Below are 16268 nucleotides of genomic sequence, written 5' to 3' on the forward strand. Positions count from 1 at the left end.
CTTTGAGAGCCAGAGAAGATGGTCATCCACATGCTTGCCATCGAAATTGCCAGGAAAGCTAAAAATTGGAAGCCGTGATTTAAGGGAAGAAAATGCTGAATAATACTAAATTAGGAATGAGTGCTATGAAGTCAAATCACTATTGGGTTTTGGATAAATTTACAAATATTTTGAAGAGCTTATTTTTTAAAAACTCTATGTGTGAGTGCACAGGTATTAAACCACCTTCATGACCTTGACGTCTCGGTGTGCCCAGACCTTCGTCTCATTCACTCCTTCCGTGGAGAGCCTGCTGGTCTTCCTTTTCCATCGCTTGCCTTTTTGTCCCTGTGATGGTGGTACCATTCTCTCACTGGAGAATTTGTCTCTCGTTTTTGGGGAGCGAGTTCCTGGAAACATGGCATTACTTTCATCATGACATGTTGTCCCAGAGAGATGGTAAGCTGTTCCTTTGCCTGAGACTGGGACTTCTTTCCTTTCCTGGACTTGTGAAAAAGCTTATATTGGGGCCTCCAGAATGTCTCACCTGACTCAGCAAAAGCCCTGAGCCTGTGGAACGGTTATTGGGCCAAAAGGAGAGTCTGAGGTCTGCTCAACCCAGCTTTTCCCTTCTGTGTCCCAGCAGTGATTCACAAAGCTGGCCAGTCCCGCCCCCTTGGGACCACTTAAAAGTGTGTGGTGTGTGGGTTGGAGGGTGCTCGGTTGTCATGGTGATGGAAGGGCCCTTCTGACCTTTTGAGGACAGGGGCCTGGTGTGTAGACATCCTGCACTGCTTGGGAGAGTCGTGCACAGTCAAAAATTGTCCCGAGTCCACACATCACCACTGGAAAGTTTTAGAACATTTTCATTACTCCCTGTCCCTTGAAATCACTAATCTATTTTCTGTGAATTTGACTATTTTGGAAATTTCATGTAGATGGAGTCTTACAGTCTGTGGTCTTTTGCATCTGCCTTCTTGGCTGGTGTTTTCAGGTTCTCTTTGTGCTGCTGGCATGCGTCCTCAGTACCTAATTCCCTTGTAGGGGAGAATGAGACTTCACTGGGGGGATATACCACCGTTGGTTATCCATTCAAAAGATGATGGACGTTTGGGTCGTTTCTACTTTCTGGCTATTACAAATAATGTTGTGAGCTTGCATATATAAGTTATCATGGGGACATGTTTTTCATTTCTCTTGGATATATGCCAAGGAGTGGAATTTCTGGATCATGTAACACTGTGTTTAAGTTTTTGAGGAACCGCCAAACATTTCCACGTGGCTGCACCATTTTACTTTCCTCCCAGTGACGTATGAGGGGTCTGATTTCTCACATCCTTGCCAACACTTGTTATTATCTGTCGTTTTAATTCTAGCTGCCCCAGTGACTGTGAACTGGTTATTTCTTCTTAAACACAAACAAGCGAACAAAACAAGAAAGAAGACTTTAAAAGGGAGGTTTTGTATAAATGAAAAGGCCCTTATTAGCTCCAGTAAGTGGATTTTACCTTCAGACTTTGACCCTTTCTGTGGCAAACAGTATTTTTGTTTCCCAAAACGCCAGTTGGTTCCGTTGACTTTAGTTCTCTTCCATAAACATTTATTGAGCACACTGCATGTCCCAGACCCCGAGATACAAGGATGAATGAGGCAGGTCCCTGCCTTTTGGATGCTTACAACCTAACGGGGAAAGGAGGTGAGGTCATAGCGTTGGGGAGAATGTACTTAAGTGCCATCTAAAGGTACAAAGGAGGGACAGTGGAGGGATAGTCCCCCTGGGTTGGTAGGTGGTTTAACACAACCCCTCACCCACAGAAAAAAAAGTAATCCCCCAGATTCACCGAAGAGATGAGGTATGGCTTGAGTACTTCCTACTTTAAAATGTGAAAGGACCTTACTTTCCAAACAACCAGTGTGAGGATTCACAGTTGACAGCCTTTTTGAGGAGGCTCGGGCAGGTGAGCAGATGGCCGAGGGGGGTGGCTGGCCACAGCAGGGCTGGCCCCTCACAGCGCCCCCAGGGGGTCAATGTTGTCCAGCTGCTGGTCTTCGGCATCCTGGAAAAGAGAGGTCTTGGAAACACTGGGCACAGCCCCTCCTGCTTGTTGGATCTTTCTAGGCTGAGCATTCCTTCTGGTCCCTGCTCTGAGACCTTGAAGGGGTTCAGAACACGCTACTGAAATATGGCCCCTTGGCGGTTTAAATATCTTAAACTGAAGGAATTTTTGGAAAAAAAATACCAGCAGAAGGATGGTCACTGTGAACTTCCCCCACCTTGTTTCTTTTCCTTTAAACAGGTCATAAAACCCTCCCTGAACCAGGAGGAAAGAAGATACTGATCACCAGAGACAAGAATTTGGGGCCAGAAAATCTGTACAAACAACCTGGTTAAACTCCGTATCTTCCTACTTGCTTCACCGTGTACTCCCCATAAGCCCAAACCTCTGTCTTGTCCATTCTGCACAGATGTGTCATTTCTTTGTATAAAAGAAAAGCTTCCTGCTCTGGTCACTTCAGGTCTTCCTTCTCTGGTGAGGGCTCCCAGGTACATGCAGACTTGCCACAGAGTTTATACGCTTTTCTCCTGTGAATCTGTCAGATTACTTTTCAGATCCAGCGAGGGATCCTAAGAGGGTGGAGGAAAACCTCTTTCCCAAGAGCCTAAAACAGTTCTCCTCCAAGTGCCCTGTGAACATATGTGTGGGAGGAGCGTCTGCTCATGCTGCTGTCTTGTGTTAGGAGGCAGGATGGTAGGGTGGTTCTGGGGGCGGTTACCACTGCTTGAAGCTCATGGCCTCTGGACAGGTGGGTTCCATTTTGGTGTTTTCCCCTCATCTTTATAAAGGGCCAGAATAATATTTTCCTCACCAGGAAGTACGAGGCTTAAATTGGATACTGCATTAAAGAAGGTACACACACTGTGCCAAAGGTGGCTCTTAGTATGATTACAAAAAACTGCTTCCAGATTAAACATTCTTTGTCACTGGCTCTTGAGTATTTGAGAGTCCAATCAGAAGTCATACTCCGGAGGCAGCACCCAAGCCTGGTGCTTTCTGCAGCTCTGATTGGCCCCGAAGTGCTGCTAATTTGCATACGGGATGTGTTCCGGCTGTCTGGCTTGCTACAAATATAGTACAGGCACCCCACCTTCAATATGAAAGTCAGGAGAATGGAGGACTTCCCTTCCCGGGGGGGCAGCCTCAGATTTCTGTTCCTGGAACATCTCTGCCACCTGGTCTGATGAGAAGGGTTCATCTGACTCCTGCATTTGGGACACACTGTCTCCTGCCTCAGGAGAACCTTTCATGCGTGGTGCTGACAGAGCCCTCAGAAGAGGACAGGCAGCTGAGAAAGCATGAAGCACCCGGAAAGAGATGGGTAACACCCCCTTGCCACTGCACCAGCTTTTTACATCAGGCTGATTTCAACATAACAGTTCTTCCAGACATGAACTACTAGTTAAGAAATGAACAGCCAAACTTACCCTTTCAATTTGGGTGGGGAAACTTCTACATGGGTTTGATGAGAAAAACAAAGTAGGTTAGGATCTAGGTTATTTTTCAGTCTATTGCAAAGATATTAGTTCTGCTACCACGGGCACTGAGAACACAAGACGTTTACGTTTGGTTCACTGCAGAAGAACAAAAACATCTGTTGTACTCTACGAGCTGAAAAGTGGTGCAATAAAGTATTTCGGTAATGTTTCAGTGCCAACTTGCCAGAATGCAACAGCCATAATAGAGTTTTGCAGGGAGGGTAGCATGTGTACGAGCATCAATCAATCACAGCAGCATTCTGGCTTGGGTTACCTTTTTTTTTTTTTTTTTTTAGATTTTTATTTATTTAAGAGAGAGCTGTGTGTGTATGTGAGAGAGAGCAGGAACTGGGCGAAGGGCAGGCTGTGCACTGAGCAGGGAGCCTGATGCGGGGCTCGATCCTGGGACTCTGAGTTCATGACCTGAGCCAAAGGCAGACACTCAACCTCCTGAGCCACCCAGGAGCCCCTTTGGCTACTTCTTCATGAGGGTTCTAGACCAACAGCCCAGATTCAGGTGATTTCCTTGGACCTGAGCAATGCTGTCAGCTCAGTCTCCTGAGGTACACACTAGCTATCAATTTTTCTTACCTCCCTATAAAAGGAAGAATTAAGGTTTATTCCAGCTGCTCAGCGCTGACCTGGTAGTAGGCCATGGGCAGGTGTACCTTCCACATTCCATGTGAATGGGGTACCTTGCTGTGGGCTCCCCCTGGGATGAAATCAGTGGAGCCCCATCCAGGCTCAGGGATCACTAACTATGAACAAATGGTTATTTTCTGGAACATCAGAGCAGAACATGTTCCTCTAGATAACAAAGACCTGATCAAAGTGAGATAGGGAAACCGAAGGACTCCATAAAAAGCTGCTTTTGCTCCTTTTCCTGCTTCCACTCTCGCTGGGACGTGCACCCCTACCCCACCTTACACATGCCTCCTAATGCAAAGAGTGTGTATGTCTTCCTTGGAAGAGACAAGGAGTTAATGATTTCTCTCGAACAGATAACATCTAAGGAAGGACCAGGTGAGAATGATGGGACTAAGCTACCAAATGCGCACTCCAGGCCACCAGCAGCTACACATCTCCCAGCCAGGGGCCCCTGGCTCCAAGGACTAACAGTTGGACCCTGTTCTTTGTTCTAACCAATTGTGGGATGCCTGAGGGGGCCTATACACCTGACCACCCTCAATAAAAACCCCAGACCCAGAACTCGACTCGTGCTCCTTTCATTTCCTTTCCCTGTGTCTCCGCACTCCATCTGTATCTGCCCTCTCTGTATCTTCAGTAAACTCTGCTCTCTCTTCCTGCTGGCTCAGATTTGATTTCCATCCTAGGAGAAGCCACTGACCCTCTTGGTGGGTCCTGTGGGACTCCCTCTGGATCCTTGGACCTGGCCTGCTGTCATTAAAAGGAGCATAGTTCCAAAGGCAAGAAGCAGCTCTGACAATGGGGAGAAAAACTGTGGCAACCATGTAAAATGAAAGTTTAAAAAAAAAATTTTTTTTTTAAGTAGGTATAGATCCATGCTCAATGTGGGGCTTGAACTCATGGCCCTGGGATCAAGAACTGCATGCTCTACCAACGGAGCCAGCCAGAGACCCCCAACAATGGAAATGTGTTTAAAGCATAACATAAGGGGGGAAAAATGCTTTTTAAGGCCTGAGTCTGTCTTTGCACTGGTTACCTCGAGGACAAATGTTTGTGGCAGAATGCAGCCCAAAATATCTTCGTGTGACAAATCACTTCTCACCTGGTCATGAGGTTGGGGGTGATCAGCCTCTATTACCTCTAATTATTGGAGATCTCACCCCAAAGAACCCAGGGACACTCAACAGCCACCTGGCTTCAGTCAGCTTATAATACTGGCTTTTAGGCTTATTGCCCTGAGACACGTTCTAGAAATGTGCCTTTCTTGGTGCAAAGCTTTCCAGTTGGATTTGCTGGAAGACCCCACTCTCCTGCACCCCACCTGCATCTGTTCTTAGGTGAAGAGGCAGACTCACCATGAAGTGCTCACAGGAAGGTTCTGGGCGAGCGGAGGGGGTGCTCTCATACAAGGGGTTTGGTATATTCTCAGGCTGCTGCTTGCCAAGAGCCGCGACATCAATATCCTCCTCCGACTGCTCCAAAAGACAAGCACAGGCTGACAGGATGTCCCCAGGGCAGGAGTGGCTCATTCAAGTTGTCAGGTAAAGCAAGCCGTGCCCACCCCTCATAAGTGCTGGGCTCAAGAACTTCATATGTCTATCCAAGCACGCCTGCCACCCAAATCTGCACACAGGGTGTTACCACCCTCCCACCCCCGCCGCCACTTCCCCAGGAAGCGGCCTCATACCCATGCCCACAGGACCCAATCCACCCAGGGTAACTGCTCTTCTGACTCCCATCGCCCTGGAGTGGCTTTGCCTGTCCTTGAACTTAACATGAAAGGACTCCTACGGCGTGCACACTGTCGGTAAAGATGCTGGAGCTTATGAATCGGCAGGTGCTCTGCTGGGAGGGAATGGCCTCCTGCCAGAGGAGCCGCATCTAGGGGAGGCAGCTGGAGAAGAGGCTGGGCTGGCAGGGGCAGAAAGCACAGAATGGGGCGTGTTCCGCTACTGAGCTGGGGCCACACCCCATCCCTGAGGGCCTCCCCTGCTCAGCTGAGACCTGCTGACCTACATGCGGGCTCAGCAGTTCAAATGGGACGACCTTTGAGGCTGGCTGCAGAGTGAGGCCCGACCATGCAGGTCCCCGACCCTCTCCACCCCCAGAGTCAGTCAGCCTTGAAGCTCTCGCTAAGCAGAGCAGGTGCTGGTCTCCTGAACCCTCCGAGGGGAGGGTTCTGGGCTCCTGGTGAATGTGCCTCCAAGAGAAGCCCCCAGCTGCCGTGTGAGCTCTGTGAGGCAGCCGGTCAGGGACTGGGCTCCGAAGAGGGATCTCCCCCATCACCATGTTCCCATGCCTCTCTTACCTCAAAATGCTGGAAGCCAGCTGTTCTCCGGTTTAGCCGGAAGTAAGAATATGCAGCCAGTGCAGCGGCTCCAAAGACCAGGGCGGTGGCGAAGAATATCCCTGTTCCCACGCCTGTGTGGACTGAAGCCTGCACAGAGAAAGAGGAGGGGGTGATACTCAAACTTGGGGCCTTGCCAAGCAGGAGCGCTTTCTGGAGCCTACCCTACTCTTGCTGGCCCCAGGTATCTTGGGCCGGTTGGGATAAAAGGAAGGATAAGATAGGTAACATGTAGTTAGCCCTTCCTACTACTGGGGTCTAAGTCCCTTTCATGACATAATCCAGTTAAACCTATAATAGCCCCAAGAGATAGGGACATGTATCACTGTTTCCATTTTTATGTGGGGCGACTGAGGCCCAGAGAGGGTAAGTGCTTTGCTCAATATCACAGAGCCAGTGAGGAGTAGAGATAGGTGGACACTGAAGCCAGCCTGGCTTTGGAGCTGGTGCACTTAACCACTATGCTATGGAAATTTCCAGAAGCCAGCTGGGCTCACCCTTCCCTCACACATTTAGAAAGCAGAATACTAACAATACCAAAAAACCCACCCTCCTATAGCCTGCCATACTGTGTACCAAGGATTGTCCTAATTATTTTATATTTATTGACTCATAATCCTCCCAAGAATCCAAGGGGTTGGCATTATGACCCCCCCCCTTTTGCTGATGAAAAAATGGGACTCAGAGACTTGTCCAAGTTGCACAACAATGAAGTGGAGGGGACAAACCAGAGCTCAGGATTTCTTACTCCCCTCCCAGTGGCTTCTCTATTGGCCCATTCACTCAACAAATATCAACAGTGGTGGGTGTTGCGTTGCTAAGGCACAAGAGCAGGGGTGGGGTGAACCAGGGCCTCATATCTCTGAGGCCAGCTTCTGCGGATGTGGATATGGGAGGCTCCTCCCGTCTCCAGAGGACAGGAGACAAAGCTTCTAGCTAGAGTTTGCCTCTTGGGGAGTGGACAAGTGGACCTTGGGAACCGCCTCCCCTGCCTGCCACCAGGAGCCCTGGATACTCACCACTGGAGCCGGGGGTGCTTTTAAAGGCCTGGAAATGACATGAATGATCCCATTGGAGGCAAAGATGTCCCACTGCAGAATGGCCCTTCCATCGACAAACCTGGTCTCCTGGGGAAATGAGAGGGGGCTGGTGGAGATCTGTGGCCATCTGCCTCTTTTCCCCATGTGGGCAACCCCGCGATGGAAGGAAGTTGCTCAATTTCTCCCAGGTCCTGTAGTCCAGGGGTCAGGCCTATTGTTACCAACAGGCAGCACAGGACTTCTGCTCCCATCTGGACAGCACAGAACACCTTAGTTGCCCTTGGGCCACAAGGCAGATTGAAGAGGTACGAGGAACCCAAGGGGCCATTCTGTCCTACCAACTTGTCTACCAGATGAGAGTTCAGAGGGAAAATGGCTTGTCCAGGATCACCCAGATAGCAAATGGCCAACCCTAAGCCTCTGGACTTTGGATCCACTGCTCTGAACATCCCACTGGGCTGTTGGAGAATGGATCTCATCCCCTGCTCATCAGAGCATCATCTACTCTTTTGTGGTTGTGGGCATTACCTGAGAGTTCATTAGAAATGTGGTCCCCATACTCCACCTGCTGAAGTATGATCTGTATTTCAACAAAACTCTAGCTGATTCAAATGCATGTTAAAATTTGAGAAACCCAGGGCGCCTGGGTGGCTCAGTGGGTTAAAGCCTCTGCCTTCGGCTCGGGTCATGATCCCAGGGTCTTGGGATCGAGCCCCACATCGGGCTCTCGGCTCGGTGGGGAGCCTTCTTCCTCCTCTCTCTCTGCCTGCCTCTCTGCCTACTTGTGATCTCTGTCTGTCAAATAAATAAGTAAAATCTTCAAAAAAAAATTTGAGAAACCCTGGTCTAAACCACTAATCTTCGATAAAAGAAATCATTGATCAGATAAATATTAAAAAATAATACTCATTTGGCACTTGCTACCACTCACTCACTAGTCTCACATGCCACAAGCACAGAGTCACTGAATTTTCACAAGTGCCTATGATTCTATGTCATGGTCACCATGGCTACCACTGCCATCAGCATCATGACCATCACTATCATCATCCTCATGATCATCGTCAATATCACCATGACCTATCATCACCAATAGCATCCCTGCCATTGTCACTGTGAAACAGAGGCAGAGGACCAGAAAGCTTTAAACGTGGTTTCATGTCACGTTCCTCATCCATCATTACCAGTTTCCAGGGCCGGAGGTCAACAGTGGTTTACTCCCCAAGGGGTAGCGGTTGCCTAACAGCATGGTGTACTACAGTGTGCACCTAATACCATCCCCTGACTACAGGTTTAACATTTACTTTCACATTATAATAGTTGTCATCTATTAAGCACCTACTGTATGCTAAGAATTTTGAATATATTCTCTCCGGTTCTGCCAGTAAGTTCAGAATATTTTTCATACCGGTTGTTGCTGGTCCTGGCTGGAGGTGATGAGCAGCTGGCTTCCCAGCTTAGTCTGCAGGATGGTACCATTGACAAGGTCATTGTAAAAGAAGATGCTGGTATTGGCGAGGTGGTGCTCAATGTCTCGCCCAGACAGCGTCTGAGAAGAAAGGAGAAACACAAGAATGGTCTATAGAAGCCAGGCAATTTTATTTTAAATAAAAGAAAAAAAATCACTTTTCATGGCCTTCTGTGTCCATGTGGAGAGAAGGAAGTCAAGCTTCTCTCAGGCGCACCTCTAGCTAGCTTGTGGCATTGAGAGTCATCTGCGTGAAGGGTGCATCTTGAGTGGGTAACTGTGGGCAGAGGTCCCACTCCTCTCAGCCCCCAGATGGGACAGGGCTGGGGCCTGCCAGAGCCTGCGGTCAGCAACCTATGTGGAATTGCCATCTCTTCACATGTCCAGATGTGAGGACAGCTAGTGTGGTGGGCTGACTGCATCTGGGGCTCTGCTTCTCCATCCCTCCTGCATACGAGCCCTTTGCCATATAACTCTGAGTGCTTCCCGCTCTGACTTTGGGCTCAGCCACATGACCTGTTGGCCCAGGGGACTGTTAGCCAATGTGATCAAATGGGGACTTGTTCCCAATTACCACTTGCTTCCAGCCCCATGAGAATGTGTCTGGGCTAGTGTGCTGGAGGACCAGAGGCCTCTGTCAGTGGACGGCCAGGCCATCACAGACCCATGAGCAGCCCTGGCCAGGACCAGGATGGCCAGCTGACTGCAGATGTGTGAACTGAGTACCTGGTGTAGCCACTGAGTTTTGGGGTGATTTGTGGTGACAGATAACGGATCCTGTCAAAGCACTAGTCTAAAGCACAAACAGTAGGCCCCCGCCTCACCTCGTTCTCCCCCAGCCCGCTGTTGTGTGGCACAAAGAGGGTACTGCGGATTGACAGGTCCGTCAGGTGGTCCCGAAATGCCCGGCCTCTGGCTGAGCGGTTGGAATAGGCCAACACCTCCTAGGGAGAGGAAAGAGTGGTCAGCTCTGGTGTACAAGGGTTAGGGTGGCGGGAGGACATCGTGGAAGGGGTCACGGGGCACCACCCATCTGGGAATGTTCCTGACGCTGGCCCCAAGTCCGGCTGCCACTCACAGGCTGTTTCTTCTGACTGCCTCCTGGGAGAGTTTTAGGAGCACTTTTCTATTCTCAATGAATCCTATGGTCCAAAGTACAGCCGCATCACAGAATCAAGACCATTTTTAACATGGCTGCCTGCATAGTCCCTTGAAATCTAAGTCAAATCTTGAGTCTCCTCGTCTTGCAATGACCTGCACGTCACTCAGAGGAAAACCAGACGCCTTACAAGGAATGGCCCATGAGGCCCAGACCACCTGGACCCTGTTGCTCCGCTGCCCCTGGGCCCAGCTGGCCTCTCTTTCCCTCACTTGGCTGCAGCCTCACTGACTTCCTTGCTGGTCTTCAAACTCTTGTGGCCACTGTTGCCTTTCATCCTCCTGCCTGGCGTGTTCTTGCCCCACGTCTACACAGCTAACTCCCTTGCCTCTGTTCACTCTTTCCTAGGGTGTCTTCTTCTCACCAAGGCCATTCCTTATCACCCTGCAAATTGGGAACCCTACAGTTGTACCCTTCTTTCTCCCTACTCAAAGCTTCCCTTCCTTCCCCACCCCCCCATCATATATAATCACCTCTTAGCATTCACTACTATGTACTTAGTCTGTTTATTAGTTGGTGTGTCCGTTTTGTTCACTGATATATGTCAAGCATGTAGTAGGTGCTCAATGAATACTTGCTGGAACAGTTTAAGAAACCTCGCTTACCCAGTTTGACTATGTCATTGTGTGGACAGGGCCACTGAAGCCCAGAGAAGTTAATTAATCTGCTCAGGAGCACACAGCCAGTGGGTCTTGTTCCGACACTGTTTTTTTTTTATCTTTTTAAAAAAAATTAATTTCTTTTCAGCGTAACAGAATTCATTGTTTATGCACCACACCCAGTGCTCCATGCCATATGTGCCCTCCATAATACCCACCATCTGGCTCCCCCAAACTCCCACCCCCTGCCCCTTCAAAACCCTCAGATTGTTTTTCAGAGTCTATAGTCTCTCATGGTTCATCTCCCCTTCCACTTTCCCTCAACTCCCTTCTCTCCATCTCCCTATGTCCTCCATGTTATTTGTTATGCTCCACAAATAAGTGAAACCATATAATTGACGCTCTCTGCTTGACTTATTTCACTCAGCATAATCTCTTCCAGTCCTGTCCATGTTGATACAAAAGTTGGGTATTCATCCTTTCTGATGGAGGCATAATACTCCATAGTGTATATGGACCACATCTTCCTTATCCATTCATCCATTGAAGGGCATCTTGGTTCTTTCCACAGTTTGGTGACCGTGGCCATTGCTGCTATAAACATTGGGGTACAGATGGCCCCTCTTTTCACTACATCTGTATCTTTGGGGTAAATACCCAGCAGTGCAATTGCAGGGCCATAGGGAAGCTCTATTTTTAATTTCTTGAGGAATCTCCACACTGTTCTCCAAAGTGGCTGCACCAACTTGCATTCCCACCAACAGCGTGAGAGGGTTCCCCTTTCTCCACATCCTCTCCAACACACATTGTTTCCTGTCTTGCTAATTTTGGCCATTCTAACTGGTGTAAGATGATATCTCAATGTGGTTTTAATTTAAATCTCCCTGATGGCTAGTGATGATGAACATTTTTTCATGTGTCTGATAGCCATTTGTATGTCTTCATTGGAAAAGTGTCTGTTCATGTCTTCTGCCCATTTTTTGATTATCTGTTTTGTGTGTGTTGAGTTTGAGAAGTTCTTTATAGATCCTGGATATCAACCCTTTGTCTGTACTGTCATTTGCAAATATCTTCTCCCATTCCGACACTGTTTTTTTCTGCAATGCTGTTGCAAGCCAAACTCCTGCATGCAGAAACACTGGTTTGAGTGTTTATCTTCAGTGTGTTTATGGTAACCCTGAATTTTAGAACAGTTAGATGGATGCTTTCAGTCTGCGGATAAAGACTCACCATTTGGGAGCCTTTGGTTTAACTTCTGCTCTGATCCTGCAAGCCCCATACTTATGCCCAGTCCCCTCTCCTTGGCTGTGCCCTTCACCTTGGTAAGCCTCAGTGTCTTTATCTACAAAATGGGGATAATAGCAGAAGTGATCTCATAAGGTCACATGAGAATTTATTCCTAGTAACAAGTGTTTATTGAGCACCAACTATATGCCAGTGACAAGGCAGGGAAAATCCTGTCCCTTAGGGAGCTTACATTCTGTGGACTGAGTTATAAGTGCTCTGAAGGGGTTCATGCATGCACAGTGCAAAGAAAATGCTCAAGATATGTTATTCTTGACCTAGTTATTATTATTAGTTCAGTTCTCTGATTGGTCACCACCAAATCCTTCTCCAGATGGAACTTTCTCTTCCCTAGGCATAACATGTAGACCATTGAACTGACGGGAGGGGCAGTGATAAGGGCAGTTCGATGCCATGTTGAAAACTGTCTGATCACCAGGCGGGCCCAGCTAACTGTGCTCAACCCGGTCCGTGAAGACCAAAGAACTTCTCGTTCCTGCAGATCAGACCCTTAGGCTGCTCTGGATGCAAAACGAGATGCTACTACTAGCCAGCCCTGGTGTAGCCGTGTCTGCGTATGGGCCACAGGGCTAAGTGCTTTCATTACCACAATGGTGCTGGGAGGCTGGGGCTATCATCCTCTCCATTTTACTGGGAAACTGAGGCCCAGATAGGGAAGTAACTTGTCGAAGGTGGTGCAACAGGTGGCAAACCCCGGCTTCGAATTCAGGCAGTGTGGTCCGGCGCCTGTGCTCTTACCCATGACTGGGAGCCTGGGGCTTCTTTCAAGGACTTGCCTCTAGAATCGCTGCCTTGAGGTAAGCGCTTCTTTCCCAAGGCAGAAACAAGCAGATGGGGTGCAGGATACGTACCGTGAGGAAGTTCGTCAGTGAAGGGAAAGACATCAGGACTTGCAACAGATTGCCGCTGCATGAGAAGCCATCTCCCACGTAACCCGCCTTGCAAGTGCAGTTCACATCTGGAAGGCAGGGGCACACAGGGTCCCACTCTGGTGAGGGAGGGGTCTGGGCTGCTCCAGCTCACCCTTGGAGGTAGGCTGGCCAGGCTGAGGATTAATCAGCAGTGTGGGTCCTGGAATCTGAAGCGTAGCTGGGGTCATTACCTTTCATCCGATAGCAGAAGACATCCCACATTTCACTCTTATTGTTTCTTTGTCCATAGTCTATTATTCCAACAATGCCAGAGCCACAGTTCTGGGAGGCATAGGCTGTGGGGTAGGCCACCCGCCCACTCTCCAGCCAACCTGCTGAACAGAGGTGGTACTTGGCCTGTAGGGACACAGACATGGCCACGGATCAGCTACAATTTCATATTTGGTGTGGGCTTCTTTAGTTCATGTCTGATTCTCACATCAGACTGTAAACTCCATGAGTCAGGGTTATGGCTCATTTTGCCTACTGTACCATTATGCCTGAAACATAGTAGCTGTTCATTAAATTTTTCTTGGTTGATTCATTGAACAGATGAACATGGTACCATTTTTTTCTTTCAATGAATGCCCAAGTCCACACTTATGTCTCCTCTCTCTCTTCTCGAATTAAATTTACTCTCAGCCATCTACTCCTGGATGCAAATTCTTCTGCTTATGCATTTATAGAACTTGAATTGATCATCACCATCATCACCATCACCATCATCACCATAATCCCCGTCATTATCATCACCATCATTATCACCAGGATCATTACCGTCCTCACTATCATCATCACCATCACCATCATCATCACTATCATGATCATCACCATCATCCCCATGATCATTACCGTCCTCACTATCATCATCACCTTGATAATCACTATTATCACCATCATCACCATGACCATCATTATCACCATGATCATCACTATCGCCACCATCATTATCATCATCATCATCATACTTATTGAGAGCTTACTCTGGGCCAGGTTCTGTTGTAAGGGCTTTCCCTGTGTCAGCACTTTGAACCCTCATACCAACCCTAGAAGATAGAAACTTAAAAAAAAAATCCCCATCATATAATTGACAAAATTGAGGCAAAGAGGAGTTAAGTAACTTGCTCAAAGTCATACAGCCAGCTAGTTGTTAAGCTGAGATTCAAACCCTAGCAGCCCATTCCAGAGCTCTTAATGTTAAAAACGGAGTGTACCAGTCACTATAGTGCCTATTACATTTGCTACTATACAAATATGCCAAGTAGGACAGAGGTTTTCATGGGCTCATCAAGGCCACAAAATTGGCAAGCAGGAGAGCAAAAATTCAGACCCTCCAATACGCTGGGGCCTGGCATCAGAGGTTTTGTTCCTTGGTGAAAAACTGCCGGACCTGAAGGAAGGCAGAGACTGGATGGTAAGGGAAGTTGGAGGAGCGGCCTTAGAATCACACTGTGTAGGCAGTCACCTCCTCTACGCCTGCTGAGCAATCACTAGCCGGTAACACCAAGGTGCTGGCCTTTTCAAATACGCAGCGCTTCTGGTTTTGGGGGCCAAAAGAGTAGCCTTTGCTAGAGCTCCATCTCCAACCTGGTTGCCACCAAGAGCTGGTGCAATTCCCATTTATGACCTTCACATCCCCGCCAGACATTTCAGAGACCCTCAGATATTTTGTGGGTTCAGGGAGTTCCTAGGCCTCTGGTGATGGATCTCTTTCTGGTTTTCAGCTGTGGGACGTGCGCTCCCAGTCTGTGCTTCTGCCTTGGCAGTTGAATGTCATGGTAGAGAACAGACTTGGAGTGAGGGCTACATTTGAATACTGGATCTGCCTCCTCTTGTCTGTGTGACCCTGAGCACATTACTTAACCTTTCAGAGCCTCAGTTGCCCCCCTGTAAAATGGGAATAGTGACGCCTACTTCTGGGGATGTTATAAGGATGGACAGCTTTATCAACAAAGCACTTGCACGATGTCTGACACACAGTACATGCCCGACGGATGTGATGAATTGATACCATTGCTCCAGGAGTACCCTCCTTCCCCTCCATGAAGGCAGCAACCCGGGTCTCCCTCATGTTAAGAAGAGGCTGCACCCTGTTCCCTGCAGACCCTGCCTGCGTGGGGCTGACTAACTGGGGACCACCTTTTGGGCGTAGGAGAGCTGGTTGTAGGTTGCCATGCTTGCCGCCTCGTTGGCACAGGCCTCTTTGGCTTTGTCAAAGGTCAGCTTGTATTGGCCCAGCGGGGAGCGGAGATGGAACACTCCGACGGTGGTATCTAGAAGGGAAAAGACAGCAATCGTCCAGGTCAGCCCGCCTGGTTGGCAGGGCTCCCGGCAAAGGACTGGCAAAGCAGAAGGCAAGCTGTATCCCAGTGGCCTCGGAGAGTCACTTCCCTTCAAGGTAGATTGAAACACATCGTTTAAAATATTTATTTCTTTTCTCAATACAAATACAGCACATGCTATTGTAGAAATGTGGGTAATCCATCAAAGTAAGAAAAGATGCAAATCACCTTAAACCTTACTCCCTGGAAGTAATCATTACTCCAGGGCTAACATTTTGGCATACTTCCCCTAAAGAATTTTTATTTTCTTTTTTGGTAACTTACTTTGACATAATTTCATACTCTTCTTGACTTTTTAACCTCTTCCTTTACACGTCATATACATTACATATGTGGCAACATCCTGCATATAGAGTTTTTAGAAATCTTTTTTTTAAAGAATTTATTTATTTATTTGACACAGAGAGAGAGAGATCACAAGTAGGCAGAGAGGCAGGCGGAGAGAGAGGAAGGGAAGCAGGCTCCCCACTGAGTAGAGAGCCCAATGTGGGGCTTAATCCCAGGACCCCAAGATCATGACCCAAGCCGAAGGCAGAGGCTTAACTCACTGAGCCACCCAGGCACCCCTAGAAATCTTTTTTGAAACTTAACATTGAATCATGATTATTCCCCCATGTTATAAATTTTCTCTAGCAACAGGGTTTCCCCCTCAATACTTATAACTGAATAATTTTTGTGAACTTTACAGCTGTGACAAAATATTTTAAAAAGAGTCTTTGCGGGGCACCTGGGTGGCTCAGTGGGTTAAGGCCTCTGCCTTCAGCTCTGGTCATGATCTCAGGGTCCTGGGATCGAGCCCCACATCGGGCTCTCTGCTCAGCAGAGAACCTGCTTCCCTTCCTCTCTCTCTGCCTGCCTCTCTGCCTACTTGTGATCTCTCTCTCCGTCAATTAAATAAATAAAAATCTAAAAAAAAAAAAAGAGAGTCTTTGCCA

General features: G+C 48.2%; 1 protein-coding gene across 1 annotated transcript in view; it reads right to left on the reverse strand.

Annotated features, from left to right (window-relative positions):
- Window positions 1–1572: 1572 nt before the first annotated feature.
- The window catches only part of STAB2 (stabilin 2), a 164718-nt gene continuing 150022 nt past the window's right edge, over window positions 1573–16268 (reverse strand). Inside the window, exons 61-69 of the mRNA XM_046013404.1 lie at window positions 15131–15264; window positions 13183–13348; window positions 12932–13038; window positions 9842–9961; window positions 8958–9098; window positions 7529–7636; window positions 6471–6599; window positions 5518–5634; window positions 1573–2036 (exon numbers count right to left, since the gene is read on the reverse strand). Of these exons, the coding sequence (XP_045869360.1) occupies window positions 1986–2036; window positions 5518–5634; window positions 6471–6599; window positions 7529–7636; window positions 8958–9098; window positions 9842–9961; window positions 12932–13038; window positions 13183–13348; window positions 15131–15264 (1073 nt within the window). The 3' untranslated portion in view covers window positions 1573–1985. The remainder of the gene's footprint in view (window positions 2037–5517; window positions 5635–6470; window positions 6600–7528; window positions 7637–8957; window positions 9099–9841; window positions 9962–12931; window positions 13039–13182; window positions 13349–15130; window positions 15265–16268) is intronic.

The sequence above is a fragment of the Meles meles genome, chromosome 7, assembly GCF_922984935.1.
Source record: "Meles meles chromosome 7, mMelMel3.1 paternal haplotype, whole genome shotgun sequence".
Classification (NCBI taxonomy): Eukaryota; Metazoa; Chordata; class Mammalia; order Carnivora; family Mustelidae; genus Meles; species Meles meles.